The sequence below is a fragment of the Tenebrio molitor genome, chromosome 5 (genome assembly GCF_963966145.1).
Source record: "Tenebrio molitor chromosome 5, icTenMoli1.1, whole genome shotgun sequence".
Lineage (NCBI taxonomy): Eukaryota > Metazoa > Arthropoda > Insecta > Coleoptera > Tenebrionidae > Tenebrio > Tenebrio molitor.
In genome coordinates, this window is record NC_091050.1 from 5,522,670 (window position 1) to 5,539,417 (window position 16,748).

The 16,748-nt window shown below is 33.0% G+C and overlaps 1 protein-coding gene across 1 annotated transcript in view; it reads left to right on the forward strand.

The window, feature by feature from the left end:
• LOC138131369 (neuroligin-4, X-linked-like) overlaps nt 1-16,748 on the forward strand; it is a 112,742-nt gene that overhangs the window by 66,825 nt on the left and 29,169 nt on the right. Inside the window, exons 2-4 of the mRNA XM_069048333.1 lie at nt 157-539; nt 1,173-1,681; nt 15,516-15,668. Of these exons, the coding sequence (XP_068904434.1) occupies nt 1,240-1,681; nt 15,516-15,668 (595 nt within the window). The 5' untranslated portion in view covers nt 157-539; nt 1,173-1,239. The remainder of the gene's footprint in view (nt 1-156; nt 540-1,172; nt 1,682-15,515; nt 15,669-16,748) is intronic.

Here is a 16,748-nt window from a genome sequence, read left to right on the forward strand (position 1 = left end):
ATTCACATCATTTATTTCACGAAAAGGAGGAATGAGTAAACGAACAAGAATCCTTTAATTGGTATGGTTAGCAAAAAATCGCATTCTGTATTTAATTTACGGTTCTTAAAAAGTGGCAAGTCAGTGATTAACATTTAATGTAATGTCTTTTTGCAGGGTCGGGGAAAGCGACTGGATGACAGAGAGACGCGGACGAAAGGGGAAAAAAAGGAAAGTAGGACCACGTCATCAGGAAAAAAGTAAATAAAATATGTTGGAGGAAAAACTTATCTGGACCGCAAAGCTCTATTCATTATCTGAAATAACAGAAAGGTGAACATGGGAAGTACCGATCCTTGGAGAGTGACCGTATTTTGGAAAGTTTCAACTTTACAGCATGAAAGGCGCGTTCTCAAACCAGTGCTCAACAACAGATGTCAGCGGAACTCGAAGGGTGTTTCCATTGTGAATACTAAGCGAAATCAGCCGCTTTTATAGATCCTAAAAGTTTTCTCAACCGACAGAACACCCCTTGTTTATAGGCTGTGCGTGTTTTTAAAGTAAGTGAACCGATTTTTTCGCAGATCCTTTTCTTTGTGTTTTGTTAGGCTCGATTGTTTTTGTGTCATATTTCACCGAGCCAACTCGAAAGGAACACAACATATACCACACCTATCCGTACTTCTTCTCGTTTTATTCAATTGTTGTGGGAAGCTCTGTCTTTATTCGTCGTTATCGAAACTTTTAAAATCGATTTTGTTGATGTACGAGCGCCCGCAACAAACAACTCAAAACTAAATTTGACTTTATTGATAATGACTTTAGTTGTTTCACAGAAAATTTGTTCAATATTGTCGAGTATGCCAATAAGCGCGCCTTGGAGCATAAATATTATTTTTGATAAAGACAAATTTCAGCTTTAGAGATTCTCAGTAAATTCAAAGAGAACTTTATTCTCGACGTTTCTTAGTTTAAAGCTTTGTCTTGAGTACTTCTAATCGCATTGTTTCCAACTTTACTTGTATTCAAATAATGCCAGAGTTTCCTACATCAACAACTCATGTAAGGTTCCGAGAACAACTCCGATGGCAGCAGGTTAATTAAACTTGCCAGTTTATAGCTAAAGTTGCTATATTACAACAGCTACTGGGATATATAAAAACAGGAACATTAATTTTAAAATCTGTTTGCAGGAGTTCCGCATATGTAACCGTAAAGGAGCAAAGTGATGCCCCAGTGCTGCCAGAACCCCCCCAGACCATGCTTTCCAGATGCCCAGCGTTCACCCGCCATGTAATAGGATTCCTGGTGTTAGTGTTGTTGACCGCAAACGTTCGATCGGGACCCCGTTATAGTTCCCGAATTGTAGACATTCAGACCGGTGCGATACGCGGCATAATTCTTGAACTGAATTCACGACATCTCGAACCGGTGGAAGTTTTCCGAGGAGTTCCGTACGCGGCACCTCCCGTAGGCCCGCTCAGGTTCAGACTTCCACAACCTCCCCTGCCTTGGCCTGGAACGAGGCTGGCAGACACTTTCGGTGCCGTCTGTCCGCAAAAGCTTCCGGACGTATCTAACAAGACTGCCGCCCTGCTGTACATGCCCAAAGGCAGATACCAGTACTTGAAAAAATTAGTTCCGCTGTTAGTCAACCAGTCGGAAGACTGTTTGTTTCTAAATATATACGTCCCAGGAAGTGGTAAGTAAATTAACATATTTTTATTATTATTTGAAAATAAACAAGAATTATGAAATCGGCTTCAAAAATTTTACCAGTAGGTATTTATTACTGACCGCTATGGTCGTCTGTTCGTCTGTTGTACACTTCACTGAAATAGTCTAGTTTCTTTTCTTAAGTCTTTAAATTTGTTTGACAATTATCGGCCTAGTTCAATCACGGACATTTCCAAGGCTAACTCGATTACGAATCTTCTTGGTCTAACGTTATGATAATTGAAAAAACAATCTTTTTGCACGACCTCTATACAGGGTGAGTCGGCAGGAACGGCCGAAACTCCATGAGTTGAAAATATAGTCAAAAAACTCATATGCTTTTATCCGATTGATAAGAGTTTTTCTTTTACATTATTTTCACGTGCAAATACACTCATGGAGTTTCGGCCGTTCCTCCCGACTCACCCTGTATAATGAGCAACTTTACTCCCTGAGTGTAGGGAGTAAAGTGGCTCTTTTTCTCCCTTGGGAAAAAAGCATAGGCAATCCAACCTTTTATGTAAACTTTACTCCCTTGCGAAAAAAAACATAGCCAACTTAACCTTTTATGATACATATTTATTCCATATTATTTTTTTTACCCGAGGTGCAGTTTGTAGTGTGTTCTATCTACAAAGCACCGAGGATAAAAATCATGCAGTCCCTTCAATTAACAAGATTATCTACGAAAAACCCAGTCACCATTTTCTAAAATAGAATTCTATCTTAAATATTCTGTGTTCGCATTTTATTATAAAATTCATATCAATGTTGGAAGTGACAAGTGACAGATTATTAAGTTACGTTACACGCTTTCAGAAATTTTCCATAGCCGGCTCTTATCTATTGTCTTTTTGTTGATCATATTGTACAAGAATTTGAGCTTCTTTAAGTTAAAGCACGTTTTATTTGTTCAACGATCTTTTGACAGTTTTTAAATTCAGGAAATACAATTCCACGAAAGCTTGTAATTTGCCAATATTTTTAAAGAGATTTTCATAAGTTCTTTCAATCTTTTAGTAAAATATTTCCGCTAATACTGCACCTCACAGTTCTTTACACCATAGAATAATAATTTGTTGGTGCATTCAAGAAACTTAGCTTTGTGAATCGTCTTTAGGAAAAAATGCGATTTTTTATAATCCGTAACATTGTAGTTAGCAATCTGGAAAATTTTCCATTTAATGACAAAATTAGTTTCATAAGAGCCAATAATTGCTAATATATTTTTTGTAAAAAGGTTCGTCATAAACTTGAAAGTTCCAATTACTCAAGAGCACGCTTTACTTTTATAAAAAGAACTTTAGATGGGCTTTCGAGTAGAAATAATCAAATAATAAAATGGTTGCTATACGTTAAGAAACTATTACTGCTTTATTATAGCTTTAATTCCTTTTAACTTTAATGTATGCTGTTAGTAAATTTAGCAAACGTTGATGCAACTTATTCTAATAATGACAGTTATGCAAGTGCAAAACTTTGAGCGAAGTTTTGCGTTTATTTTACTAAAGACATTGTGAACTACTACGTAATGCTCAGTCTACTGTAACTAAATTTCAAACTATATTTACCTAGCTGCGGAAATTGTACATACTCCCGTGACAACTGACAGGTCATATATTATTTTAATAAAATGAAAAACTTGAAACAAAAAGACTTTAATACTAATAAATTAGAAATAAATATATAAAAATGTGTCATTTTCTCAATTTTTTTTATGTAAGGTACCAATTTTTTTCATTAATCATTTAGATAGTAGACAGGTCTATCAGAGAGAGAAGAAAAAAATTGGGGGTTGTCATAAAAAAAAAATTGGTAGCTTTTACACAATGACATTATTTAAACAAATTACACGTCACAGGATGGCATTTTTCAAAATAAAATTGACCTGCCCGAGGAGCGATTTTCTTAAAAACATCTCATAATATGCTTTTGTGAATTTTGTTCCAAATTTTATGTCCACACTGTATTTTCATTCTGTTTACTTATTAAGCATGTACTCATAAGTTTCGATATTGTATATTGTTTCGTAACAGTTAGCTCATTTGTCTTTACATTTTTTTTTTTTGTAAAAAGTGATTGTTAATTCCAGATATATGCATGAGTAAGATTTTTGTTTTATCAATTATTATATTTATTTCTTTATATCTATTATTTTTTAATATACAAAAATTTAACCTGACAGTCTTTTATTTCTTGAATTATCTCCCATAATCACTTTCGCTGTTACGCGTGTCTCTGTTTCTTCAACTGATCTCTTCTGTAGGGTCCGCAAATTTAGATTGTTTGTTATTATTCCCAGGTCGTAACTTTTTCGTTTCTTATTTCCTGCGTCTTTTATTGTTATTCTCATCCCCGAGAAATCGACTAACAACCAAGTTCAACCTTTGTGCGTACAAGAACCACTTCACATATTTCACAACACTCAGCTTTATTACAAGCCATATGCTGAAAGCGTGCTATTAGTGTTTGTACAAATTAGGTATTTCCATTACAAGGCAACCAGTCGCAGGACTGGTTAATTTGGTAACATGTAGGTTACTCGTACGTCTCAGGAGGTAATGTGTACACAGATACTAAATTATGCGCTGCATCAAGCCACGCTTAATTTTATCGGTAGGGAAGAGGTTTCAATCACGCGATCCTGTTTTAAACGTTGCAGGACTTTCGTAAACTTTTCTCTTACACTTAGCCCAATTTGATTTAGAGTAATTTATTGCTATTGTGCTCTTAAAAGGTCGGGGGATAAATTATTACCGATAAAATGCAAAAATGTTTTTCTTCCGATAAAAAGTTCGAAATATTTAAAGCGTCCGCGTTCGAAAGCTACCAGGGAAACATTTCAAGCTAGAGTTTAAATTGGCAAATTTCCCAACCTATAAGCTTTTTATTCTCTGAATTTTTCATTTAAATTCTTGTAATTGAATTTACGCTTATTTAATTTTAAAAAGTATATTTTTCTCCAGTTGAAGTGAATATTATGGAAATAAGCTTCTATAATTTCGTTACATTGTGTGGCCTCGTCACTCATTCAACGAATTTTACGAAGACCTGCGTAACGGACAGAGAATTTTCCCTCTATTAGCATAGCAAATATAAAACAGAAACATATTAAAATTTCACGAGACCATCATCGACACGACCACACAAACAATAAGTTCATCTTGTGACACTTTCAGTTTGGGAATTGTTGAAGCAGTCACAGTCGTTAGAACAACCACGTCCTGCGAACGTTCGAACGACGAACATCGAACTTCAGTTATTGCCACCCCCAGGCCACAAATACATCGACGAACTTGCCACCACTACCAGCTTTTATTTGTTAAGTCAAAACGGAAAGCCATTCCAGGGTCCGAGAAAGTCTTCTAATGACACGTTAGAAAAAATCCATTCCCTCGTCAACACTTTTACACCAAGGATTTTATTTATCATGCAAGTTTTAAATCTGTCAAACTTATTTAAACGAGATGTTGACATATTGGAGGATTTATTGATCATGATTGGAATTAAAAGCTTTTTAATGTTTCTCGAGGCTGGGGAAAATGTAATAACTGACGTCGATGAGGGCGGGAGACAGAAATGACGTGTTATTGCATTAACTTTATTTTTATACTTTCTACCAGACAACATCTGACATCATGAACGGAGAAACATTTTATCTGTTATTAGACTCATCATCGATGGTTTTTGAGTTGCGCTGATTTGATTCACTTCTAATCTGCGGACTGAAAATGGGCAGATTTCCATTCGAGTTTACATAAGTAAGCCGTTTAAATTAATTCACTTTTAACACTCTGTAAAGTTTGTTAAAGTAATTTAACTGGATTCATTTGAAAACCGTCAAGGGCCATGTTAGTGCCCAATTCAGGTTTTATTTAAGGTGCACAAAAGTTTCCTAATTAACTTAATCTCGCTTACACTAGAACTACACTTGGCTTTTAGTTAGAACACACCTACTATACAATATCCATCTGACCCATGTGGTCAGGTCATTTCCAAATGTTACCTACATTTATTTTGCTTTAACAAATGTAGTTCATCCTTATTTAAAACAGTATTTGTACATAAACTGTAATTACTGTTTTGTCTAGCCAAAACGCATTAAACGCATTCTCATTGAATTAAAAAAAAATTAGAATAAATTACTCCCACATAAAAATTACCGCCGAAAATTTGCTAAGGTCTAAATCTACACAACAGACAGTATTTTCTTCTTGTGTTAGCTGAATATTTATAATGTCAATTTCTCTATAATTTGTGAGTTAGTTTTTACGTGCTGTGTCTCTGATTTTAGTTAAAAAACATCGAACATTCTACAAAAATTTTTACTTCCACAGTGACTTCTTATTCGAACTATTGCGCTACTAATTTTCTTGAGAAATGTTACTTTAGCAGGTGCTTGTAACATGTTTTGTGTAACACATTAAACACCTGTTTAAGAAATAAAAAAATCCACGATTAGTAAGCATTGAATACCTCCCCAGTATTGTAATAGATCTATGTAATGGTTTGAAAATTGTCATGTCATGAATAATACAAATTAGAATAGGTTTAATTACTAAAATAATAGCTTTATGTATGATAGGAATCCAAATAACAGCCGTTGTTTTCATTCGTGGTAAATATCATTTTGAAAGCAATTATTGCAATATGTTTCCCGCTTACTGAGGAAAATCAGACGAGAAAGTTTAATCTAAATGAATTTATTCTCTCATGCAATTTTGCAAATGCTAAATTGCTGAAAACTGAAATAACACTCTTTCCGAGAAACTCGTTGCACAAAAAGACATCATTACTTTGCGATATGCTTTACAAATTGTGGTTTAATTTTTGAAATATTAAATAAAATTTATGCACAAAGTTAAAATTATCTTCAACAATAAGAACAGTTATAGAAAATTTGTAAATTTCATTATTGAAAGAGCTCCTGCTAATGGTATAACGTGGTCATATTCAAATTTAAACAAAATGAAACAGCACAACTTTCAAATTTCCGATAACATATTGAAATAGTTATTTCTACAACTAGTTATGAAAGTCATACTTTTTTTCACGAATTTGCAGATTGATTAACGAGGGCGTAGCCCGAGTTAATCAAGCAAATAAATGAAAAAAGAGACTTTTGTATATCAAACAAGTTGAGAAATTTGGTCTAAAAAGATTTATGAAAAATTACAAAAGAAATAGGTATGCTTTGAAAATCATCTCCAAGGAGATGGAATAAAATAATGCAAAAAAGTACTACTTTCACTACCATTTTTCGTGTAAAAAAGTGCTACTTTCACTACGTTTTTGCGTGTAAAAAAGTGCCACTTTCATTACGATATGCAAAAAACAAAATTATGAATCAGTTATTTGTGAATACGTAAGTACAAATGCTTGTGAGACTGTCGAGATTAATGATGAAAATTGTAGAAAAACATGATAATGAAATTTTATGAAGTGAAGTTATGAGCCTAAGAGGTGTCAATTAATTACATACAAACAATAAGAGACATCATAAAGAAAAATTATAAGTTTAGTAAAAATGAGAAAACCCATGTAATAAAAGGCTGGCATTAAGTTACATAATTCAATGCACAAAAGACTTGAGTATCTTCGAAGTGAAAAGGTTCAACCACTTTTTTCTCATTAGCTGCGTAAAACTTAAATTGGATTAAAAAGTTGAACTTCTCGAGTAGCTAATGAGAAAGCAGAACGGTGCTTCTCCAACATTTCTTAAATGTGGCTTTACAATTTTAGAAGTAAATCGGGTTATTCAAGTTTTCAAATTCTGAATGATTGTAGAATAGTCCCAAGTCGTATCATATTTATAACAAGTTATGCTCTCAGTATTAATATTTAAATACTTTTTCAAAGTTTCCAAGTTTCCGAAAACTTTTCTGTAGCTATAGGTATATATCAAGTTGACATTACTGGGCACATAAAAACTTCTAGTTTTCTAAAAGAAAGTAAAGACGTTTTACACGGAATTTCAATGTGGTGGCGGTAGCAAAATACCGTAATAAAGTTTTCCTATATTATTGAATTATAAAAAATGAGGGGCTTCGCCCATCTGTCAAGGATCCCCTTAAGTTAAATTAACTCTTCATTATTCAAATTTCAAAGGAGACCATCAATTTCTCAATTTCCGAATAAAAAAAAAACAAGCCGTGAAATGAATCAAGATAAAAGACAACCAATCGCTTATTAAACATTCGCAATCGGTTCAATTTGGGATAAATGTGCGATAAATGCGGGGGGTGAAAATCTTTATTGTCAGCTACGTTATTTGCACGATGATTCTGAAAGGAAAAAGTAACAGACCAAACAAAGATTTCCGAGAACATTAAGAAACAACTCGTGCATGAATGTGAGAAAATCCTTTACAGATAATTCAATGGAGGAGAATAATTCCCGTTTCAGATGTGATATATTCCAATCTAGCGCAGTGCGACTTACAGATAACTTGTTAATCGGGTCACTAACTTCTGCGATATGTGACAGATAAAATAATATAGAGGAGCAAGATTCTAAAAAAAAATTAAATCGAATGACTTTAAAAGTCAACGAATGTCGTGTCGATTCTCCCTAGGATTGCGTTTAGCTGACATTTGACGAAGGAAAAAAGAAAAAATGTATCAACTGTTTCTTAAACAAACATTCTCCACATTTTAGTCTTTTCATCCTTTGTTTAATTTTTATTTTCTTGTAAAAGAGAAGATAAAATAAATGAAAACATTATTTTTTTCATACAAATCCATAAATCGTTATCTTTGATGTAAAATCCAGTTTGTATTCCAACATAGTGCTAAAAGTTGTATCTGTCAATAAGAGATATGTTGTTACAGTTTAATGCAAAATTCGCTTGTTTTGTATTTACATCAAGACTCTTGTGAAGTTGATATATGTATACCGGCGCATTGTCGAGTTTAAATAAAACAACTCTCCCTGACATGCATTTAATAGTTTACAAACTTTATTTATTTAATCTCAAAAGTTATAAATCACCGACAACACTGCTGCCAGCTGTTACCGTTAGTGCATTATTACATGTTTGCTAACATATTAAAACACACACAAGTCGTTGTATGCATTTTAATACAAACAAATAAATAAAAAAACACGATTATCTTAACCCTACATTTTTCGTCAAAATAATCAAGTTAGACTTCCATTCGGTGCCATTTAGCCTATTTAGAAGACAACTTGTGATGTACTAATTCTTATTGTAATTGTTTTGTGGTATTGTGTAAAATTGACAAAAATGCTGCTTCAATTAGAGCACAGTTTTTTTATGGTCTGCAATTTTACGTTATCTGTTTAGATGGGAACAAAATAAAATATGTAAATCGAAACACATTGAAATACACCTCTGTTCCACTTTAAGCTTCGTTTAGGTCATCGAAAAACCCAATGTATCTTCTGATCTTGTCATACTGCTATATTGAAAAATTCAATTTATTATCTAACGTCCAATTTGAGTTCGACCCTTATATGCACAGTATGAAACTGTCTTGTTTGGTGTCACAACTGCCACATTGAGAGTGACGGATTGTACAGAAATTAGGGTTCCAATACTGATCAATTTATCACAGGTACATTTTTACTAACCTAATTTTTAACACCACTGGTGTTATATCTGACTGTTAAATTTCTCTAATTACAAAAAAATCATGACTTTCTAAATGTTACAAATTGTGTACCTACCATAATACTAAAAGATATTATACTTCACATGTCTTATATATTTCAAAATAACAATATTAATAACAATTAATGTATTCTTTTAAGGCTAAGAAAATTAACAGCGTTTTAAGTATAATTACAACATACGTACCATACAGTTTAGTACAATTTAGTATGTCGTTTAAGTATTTTGGTAAACGTGTGAAAGTGGGAATGACTCTAATAAAACCAAGGAAAAGCTGTTACTGATAACTAATGACATTTTTATTACGTTATAGCAAGCTGTAAAGAACCATCTCATTGGAAAGATACGAGAAAAGTCAGTTTTTTTTCGAACAGCCATTATTGGTCTCTACTCTAAGTTGTTATTATCAGGAATATTTTATACAGATGTAGGTTTAATGCATCTAAATTTTTCAAACGTTCTCTTTGTTTGCAGTGATAGATCTTAAAAACCATAAAAGAACAAAATACAGGACAGTTTGTAAACTACACGATTATTATTAAAATTTAGTAGACGATATTTTCTTCCATCATTCTAACTACTTCATAAATTATTCAAAGCAGATACAAATAACATAGTTACGTTACTAAACACATTTGCTTGTCAGAGACGCTATTTTTGCTGACGTGTTTTAGAATTTTGATTCGTTCGGAATGTTCGTTTCGTTTCCTTTGATGTAGGGACACTTAAGTATCTACTTTAATATAATTTCTATTTCTGCTTCGAAACACTCATTTAACACCGACTTTACTATTTCATTACCTCGAAAACCGCGAAACACTACGAACGTGGTCTTTTAATCTTGAAAATTAAAAGCAATTATTTAGGGCTGGATCTGGCGAATAGGATGGTTGCTACAATATTTTGAAAACATTAAGGACAGCAACCATGAGCATACGTCTCTAATGAAACACAACATTCTTTCTTCTCATATATTAGTACTGCGTACTTCGGCAATTAAGTTAGTGCAGTGCAGTCAGAATCCCAAAAAAATGTTATCATTTCCTGTTGAAGTAGTTATCCGGAATTTTCGAGGAGATGGTAAAGTTTCATCCACCTTAATTTTTCAAAAAATCCAACCGGAGTCACGTTAATGATGGGTAAATTTACCTCAGTGAATATGCTGCTAGCCTGATATTTGCATTTGCCATACTCATCAAACAGCGAACTCGCAGACAAATCCATTGGGTAAATAAGTTTCTTTCTACGATAGCTACGCCAAAGTTAAAAAACTATGAGGTATCCGATGCGTGTTTAAAATATCTGTTCTTAACTATTTGATATGGATATACATATAGATTCTCCTGACTCTTTCTTCACTCATATCCCTGGGGATTTTTGAGGTAACAAAATCTTTTTAAGAAAGTATGTTATTAGTATTACTTTCAGATATCGATTTCAGCATATTTATAAAAAGATAAACTGAAGTGTTAATGTACCATTATTTTAAATAAATTTAACTCCATCTCAAGAATGAATAAAACCACTTTCGTGGTAGCTAAATCGTAAGAGTGAGTATTGGATTTTTCTACTGGATAACTAAATCAAATATTCTATCGTTTCTAAAGTATTGGGCACAATTTTTAAAAACGCAATATGAAATTGATACAAACTCTTATGTATTAGAATTCTTATAAAATTTCCAAGTTATTGGCACAAGCCTGTATTGTAAGAATAACAGAACATTACCCACTCTTAGCAGCATGTACATTATCTTTTCGAACGTTAGTAATTGTAAAATCTTCTTTTGTTTTTAGTGTTTCAAAACCTAATTTTCTTTATTCTTGTCATAAATGATAGGCTTACATTATATTCTAACAAGAGTTACTTAAAAGTATACTAGTATTTTGCTGGCTGCAGGACAAACTTAATCTATCAAAAATTACAAATTCCTTAATAATATACAATATACAAAAATATTATATATTTATTATAAAATATGTATGGAACGAAATTTAATGACTCTGTTTCACTGGTGAATGTTTATTTATATGTATATTAATGTCTTAACTGACAGAACTGAATTAGGAAACTTAGTACTCCAAGTTTTCAGTTTCTGAGTTTTAATAACAATGACGACACCCTTAATTATTTCCCTTAACGACCGTCAGTTTGCAAATCTTCAAAGAAAAGACCAAATAAGTTATTCCCCAGCTTAGGCAGTAATTCAGAAACCTGCGGCATTTAATAAGGTATATCTATGTAATAAATTCATGATTTAATCATCCGAGTATGTGCTGATCTCTGCGTACCAGCAACACATAATGAACTCATTCATTTAATCAGGCTGTTATAAGCGTTGTCTCCGTCGACTCGCTTTAGTGATTACTGACTGATTATCTGAAGGGATGACACAGCACCTTCAACAGTTTGGGCATAACGTCCTTTTATGTTCGCCAATATGTCCAGTAATAACGTCACGGTGGTACCGCATAGATATATAGAAGCTAGATGCACAAAGCAGACTTAACAATTATGTTTCGATCTGATTTAGCCACTAGTATCTGCACCTCCAGACTACACTACACATCCACCAATTTGCAATGTATTTAGCATTTTAACTTTATATAGTAGAGAGGAAAAATGTTTAATTGCAATTTTCACTTATACAACTCTTGTATAAAAAGAAAATCAGAATGGGATTTTAGTTTTAATTGTAATTGTTACGGTAGTTACGGTAACCATTGGAAGTAAAGACAACTGTCACAAACAATACCCACTACATAATATTCTAAATTGATATTTTTGTGTTTAAAAAGAGATGCTTGTAACATTACATTTACATTTTCATATTAAGACGTAAAACCGAAACTATAAGTTCGTAACAACTTTACCATGTCAGCAGACATAGTCATAAAAATTCTAAAAGTTTTACGAAATTCATATTGTAGCGACTAACTTACATTTTAGCAATTTTTTATCCAACTTCTGTTGTAGAATCTGTAGCGTCACTATAAAAAGACTATTAAACTCGGAGAAGTCTTAACTCTTCATTTTGTGTTTACAATCAAACATTTTTTTTTATTTCGGAGCTTGTCCCAGTATGTTTCATTTCAATTATCCTTGTCCGATACCTTTTATTTTTCTAGTCGTAACTATAAAATGATTAAGTCAAACTGAAAGGTGATTCGATGTCGTTAGTGGGTAAGTAGTTTTTCGTGTTCGTTTCCAGAGGTACATAACCGGGAAAGTGGTATATAACTAAATATATAAACTTTCCCGGTTATATACCTAACTTGACATCTGTCAAAGATAACCTCAAAATTTACAATAAATTAATGTTTTTAAAAACGAACACGAAAAATGTTATTCAATATTCGTGCGCTGTCAGTTTTCAGGTATTCGGCCTGTTTTATAGCACTTGGCTAACGCCTTGTGCTTCAAATTTCGGCCTCAACCTGAACAGTAATCTGAAAATAACTATTACTACATACGGCTATATGTTCATTATTTATTTATAATCACAGAAAAGAACAGGCCAAAAATTGTGACGTGAAAATATACGTAAATTATTTTGCCATTGCAGAAAATAAATCAGACAAATAAATTAACTATTACAATTATTTTAGCTTTATTTTATTTGTGAACTGATATTTAACATTAATCTGAAAATAAAGAAGAACGTGGACGGAACTAACTACCAAAAATGAATTTGCCACAATATATCGAGAATATAAGTAATTGAATTTGTGATCGGCAAATGTTAATTTAATCATTCATAACACAAAAGTTTTTATCTAATAATGTAGCATCCATTTTGCTCATATCAGAAATTTCGTAGCGAAACTTGAAACCAGTTTCGAAATTAACTCATTAACACCCTACTAGCTATTATTAGAACATATCTACTTATGTCTGCCACTTACGTCTGGCAACGAATGGTAATGCTCCTTATTAGATATTGTAAAATTAAGTAAAGCAATTGTAAGTGAGTATACGAGATATTTCTACAGAAAAGTTAATAGCATCTTCATGTTGACTCTAAATTAGCATAAATCAGCTTCTTTATTTGCAGCTTTATAAGGTAAAAATTGTCAATTGAGAACGTAATTTTCCGAACCAAATGAAACGAAGAAAGTTAATCTAGCATGTGAGTATGTCCGTATTTCCAAACCAAACTTGACTGCTTTTATTACAGTTTAGGACGTGATGCAATCGCACCGTGCAGATTAGTGCTTTCACATTCTCTCTCCGAGTTTGGTTTATAAACAGTCCGCAGAAAAACGTTCTGTTTTGGAATAATTAGGAATAACAAAATTAACCGAAGTGTTGTCCGCAAGGTGGAGCTTACAAAAATCGGACACGTTCTCGAAATTTTCCATTAACGCCATGAATATGCAAATGTAAATATGCCACCAAGCTGCTTCAAGCATGTTAAAGTTTTAAATTCGCTTCCTAGCTGGCGTGTTGAATTTACATTGTATTACTTTGTCATCACAAATTATATTATCCAATACAATAGGTCCCTATCGATTCACCGTGGTTCAGCCCATTAGCAATTGACTTCTTTTAAGTACGAATTCACATCTAAGATTCAACTATTCATAAAAAATATTGTATACTGGGTGTACCAGAAAATACGTGTGTATTTTCCAATATTTATAAGAAACATTTTTTAGATTTTAGATTTAAATTTTTAGATTAGGTTCATGGTTCTTATATTTCTGTAAATATTTTTCATATGGTGATAAACAAAAATCATTAAAGCAGTAAGTTTAAAAAAGTATCATATCAAAATAACCTGTAATTTATTCACTTCTTACGAAAATTATTTTGCAAAATAAGTTATAATACGAGTAATTCGAAAAAAGAAAAATCAGCAACAAAAAATCTTATTTTATCAATAGTTATTTTGGAAAAGTCTTGCAAAATTTATAACAAGATTCTCAATGGTAAGAAAACTTCCAACAGTTCAATGTGGAAACTATTTTGCATACCCTTTAGCTTCTTCTGCAAGATATACATATATGTTACTAATAATTTTTGCCAAAGTACGTAGAACATCATCGGATATTAAGAAAATTTCAACAATATGAGTAATAATCATTTGGTGTAACGAAGCCGAAGAAGTTTGATACCTATAAAAATTTCTTTTGTTTTTATAAGTGCATTCATCGCCCCAAAAGTAAGTACCCCAGTAGTATTTCAGTCATCGGAATAAAAAGTAATCATCAGGGCCTAGATCTGGCGAATCGGCAAATAGTCATTTACCTTCGTGCATTTCTAATTCGTCATCAAATAAAGCCTCGTGTTCTTTAAATTTTGAGAACAAAGCATACCTACTCGCTAAAAGGTAGATCTATCGAACAGGGGACTTAATTCAACATTCTGTCCACACGGAAAAGAGTAATTCAAAAGTAGACAGATTCTCTATTAGAATTTTAAACAGCAGTTGCCATAACTTTTTATTCTAAAAGTTGCACAAAATTTTCCAGGAGGTGGTAAACCCTTGTTTCATCGTTTCAAAAATATTTTTCATACCCATGGGGCAGCTACCTTTTTTAAAACTCATTCATCAAGCAAAAAATTGTTATATGCTATCTGAAGAAAAACTATAAATCTCACTGCAAGTGTGTACTTGTCTAACGTGGAGAGTCATGTCCTGGATCAAATTAACGTTTACTTGAATACGGGCTGTCCGGTGCTTGATACATGTTTAAAAATTACCTTATCACTCGACCCCTATTCCATATAACGATTCGTAACTGGATGACCACCCTGCCTAGGAAGATGAACTTGCGCTGTTGAATTTGTCACTATTATGTGTCCCCCTCAATATCACTATTGACCTGTTTCGCCATTGTTCACATAAGTCTGTAGTTTTAAAGATAATCCAGGTGGATATTTTTCTTTGGGTCACTCTGTATACATATGTCTCTTGCAGTGACATTTTATTATGATACCAACCAACATTGAATTATGTTACTGCTAATAAATGACAATTCGTTAATAAACAATTTTGCATTTGTGGAATTAAGTCTTTCTACGTCGTGGGCAATAAACTATGACCTACCCTTCTTCTAAGAGAAAATAACCAACCAAAAATCAAGGTTAAATCATTTGCACTAAACAAATTTTGTAATTATTAGATATGATCATGTTAACCATTTCATCAATAAATTAATTACAGGTTCTGTTGTTTTTTCAGGTAACCGAGGCTTGGAAGCTCCCTACGCCGTTTTAGTATTTGTACACGGCGAGAGCTTTGAGTGGGGTGCAGGTCATCCCTACGACGGGAGCGTCCTCGCTTCTTACGGACACGTCATTGTGGTTACCCTAAATTTCCGTCTTGGAATTCTTGGTAAGTTTATGCGTGAATGAGTGAAGTTTGTTATTCTGTTAGCAACTATTCCGAGCAAAACCTAGAAAACTTCCCCCATAATAAAATAAATCCGTCCATTTTCCATCGTTATTATAACATCGTACATGTATGCATTTTAAACCCAATGAAATGCCAAAAATTCAAAACCGGCAAAATCTGAGAATTCTCAGAATTCCGCAGCTCGCAATCAGCTTTATTAAGCTGCGAATTAAAACCCGATCTAGTCAAGTAAACAAGCTATGAGTTCCTGATATCTCGGGAATCGGTAGAATTGCCAGACTCCACAATGCAGTGTGTGCTTAAAATATTAGAACAGTTCCTGGAATTAAGTTCCTTAATATGATTTATGCTTTGCGTAATTCGATGAGCGAGAAAGACAATCCTTACTACAAATAAGCAAACTGAGATCGCCTTCCAAAGCGCACGGTTTCCCAGCTCCTCGGATGTTGTCTGCACAACTCAACGTAATCGTGCCCTCAAAAGAATAAAATCGAAAATTTAATATTTTACTAAAACCATCTCGGTAGATATCATCTCGTGTGGATCTTATAACTTTTTCACAGACTCGTTATAGTGCTTACATTAAATTAAATGAATTCCTTACATATTGAGTACCTACCATAGTACCATATTGTATCTGCTGTCCGGACGAGTTAAGACTTCTTTCAAATTTAAAAATTCCCGTTGGCAAAATATCTCAAAATGAAACTAATTTTAATTTCAAGAAGGATATACGTATTTACTCAAACCCGACATTTTTTCAATTTCACATTACATATTTCTGTTGCTAATTTTGTTTTGGTAACAAAATTTCAAAAATTTCAGTAAAATCAATAAAGCGTCAACCATGAAAACTGACTCCACAAACATTACACACGTAAAATATTAACAAGGTACATTTATATTGTTGTAGAAATCAATGTACAGTGTGTCATGGATTTGTCTCTGGTTCCTTCACGTTACAAATTTGAAATTTTACGATGTGAGTGAGCCCATAGGTGGACATAATTTAGTATTGATGACTGCTCAGTACTCATTACATGACATTATATAAAATGA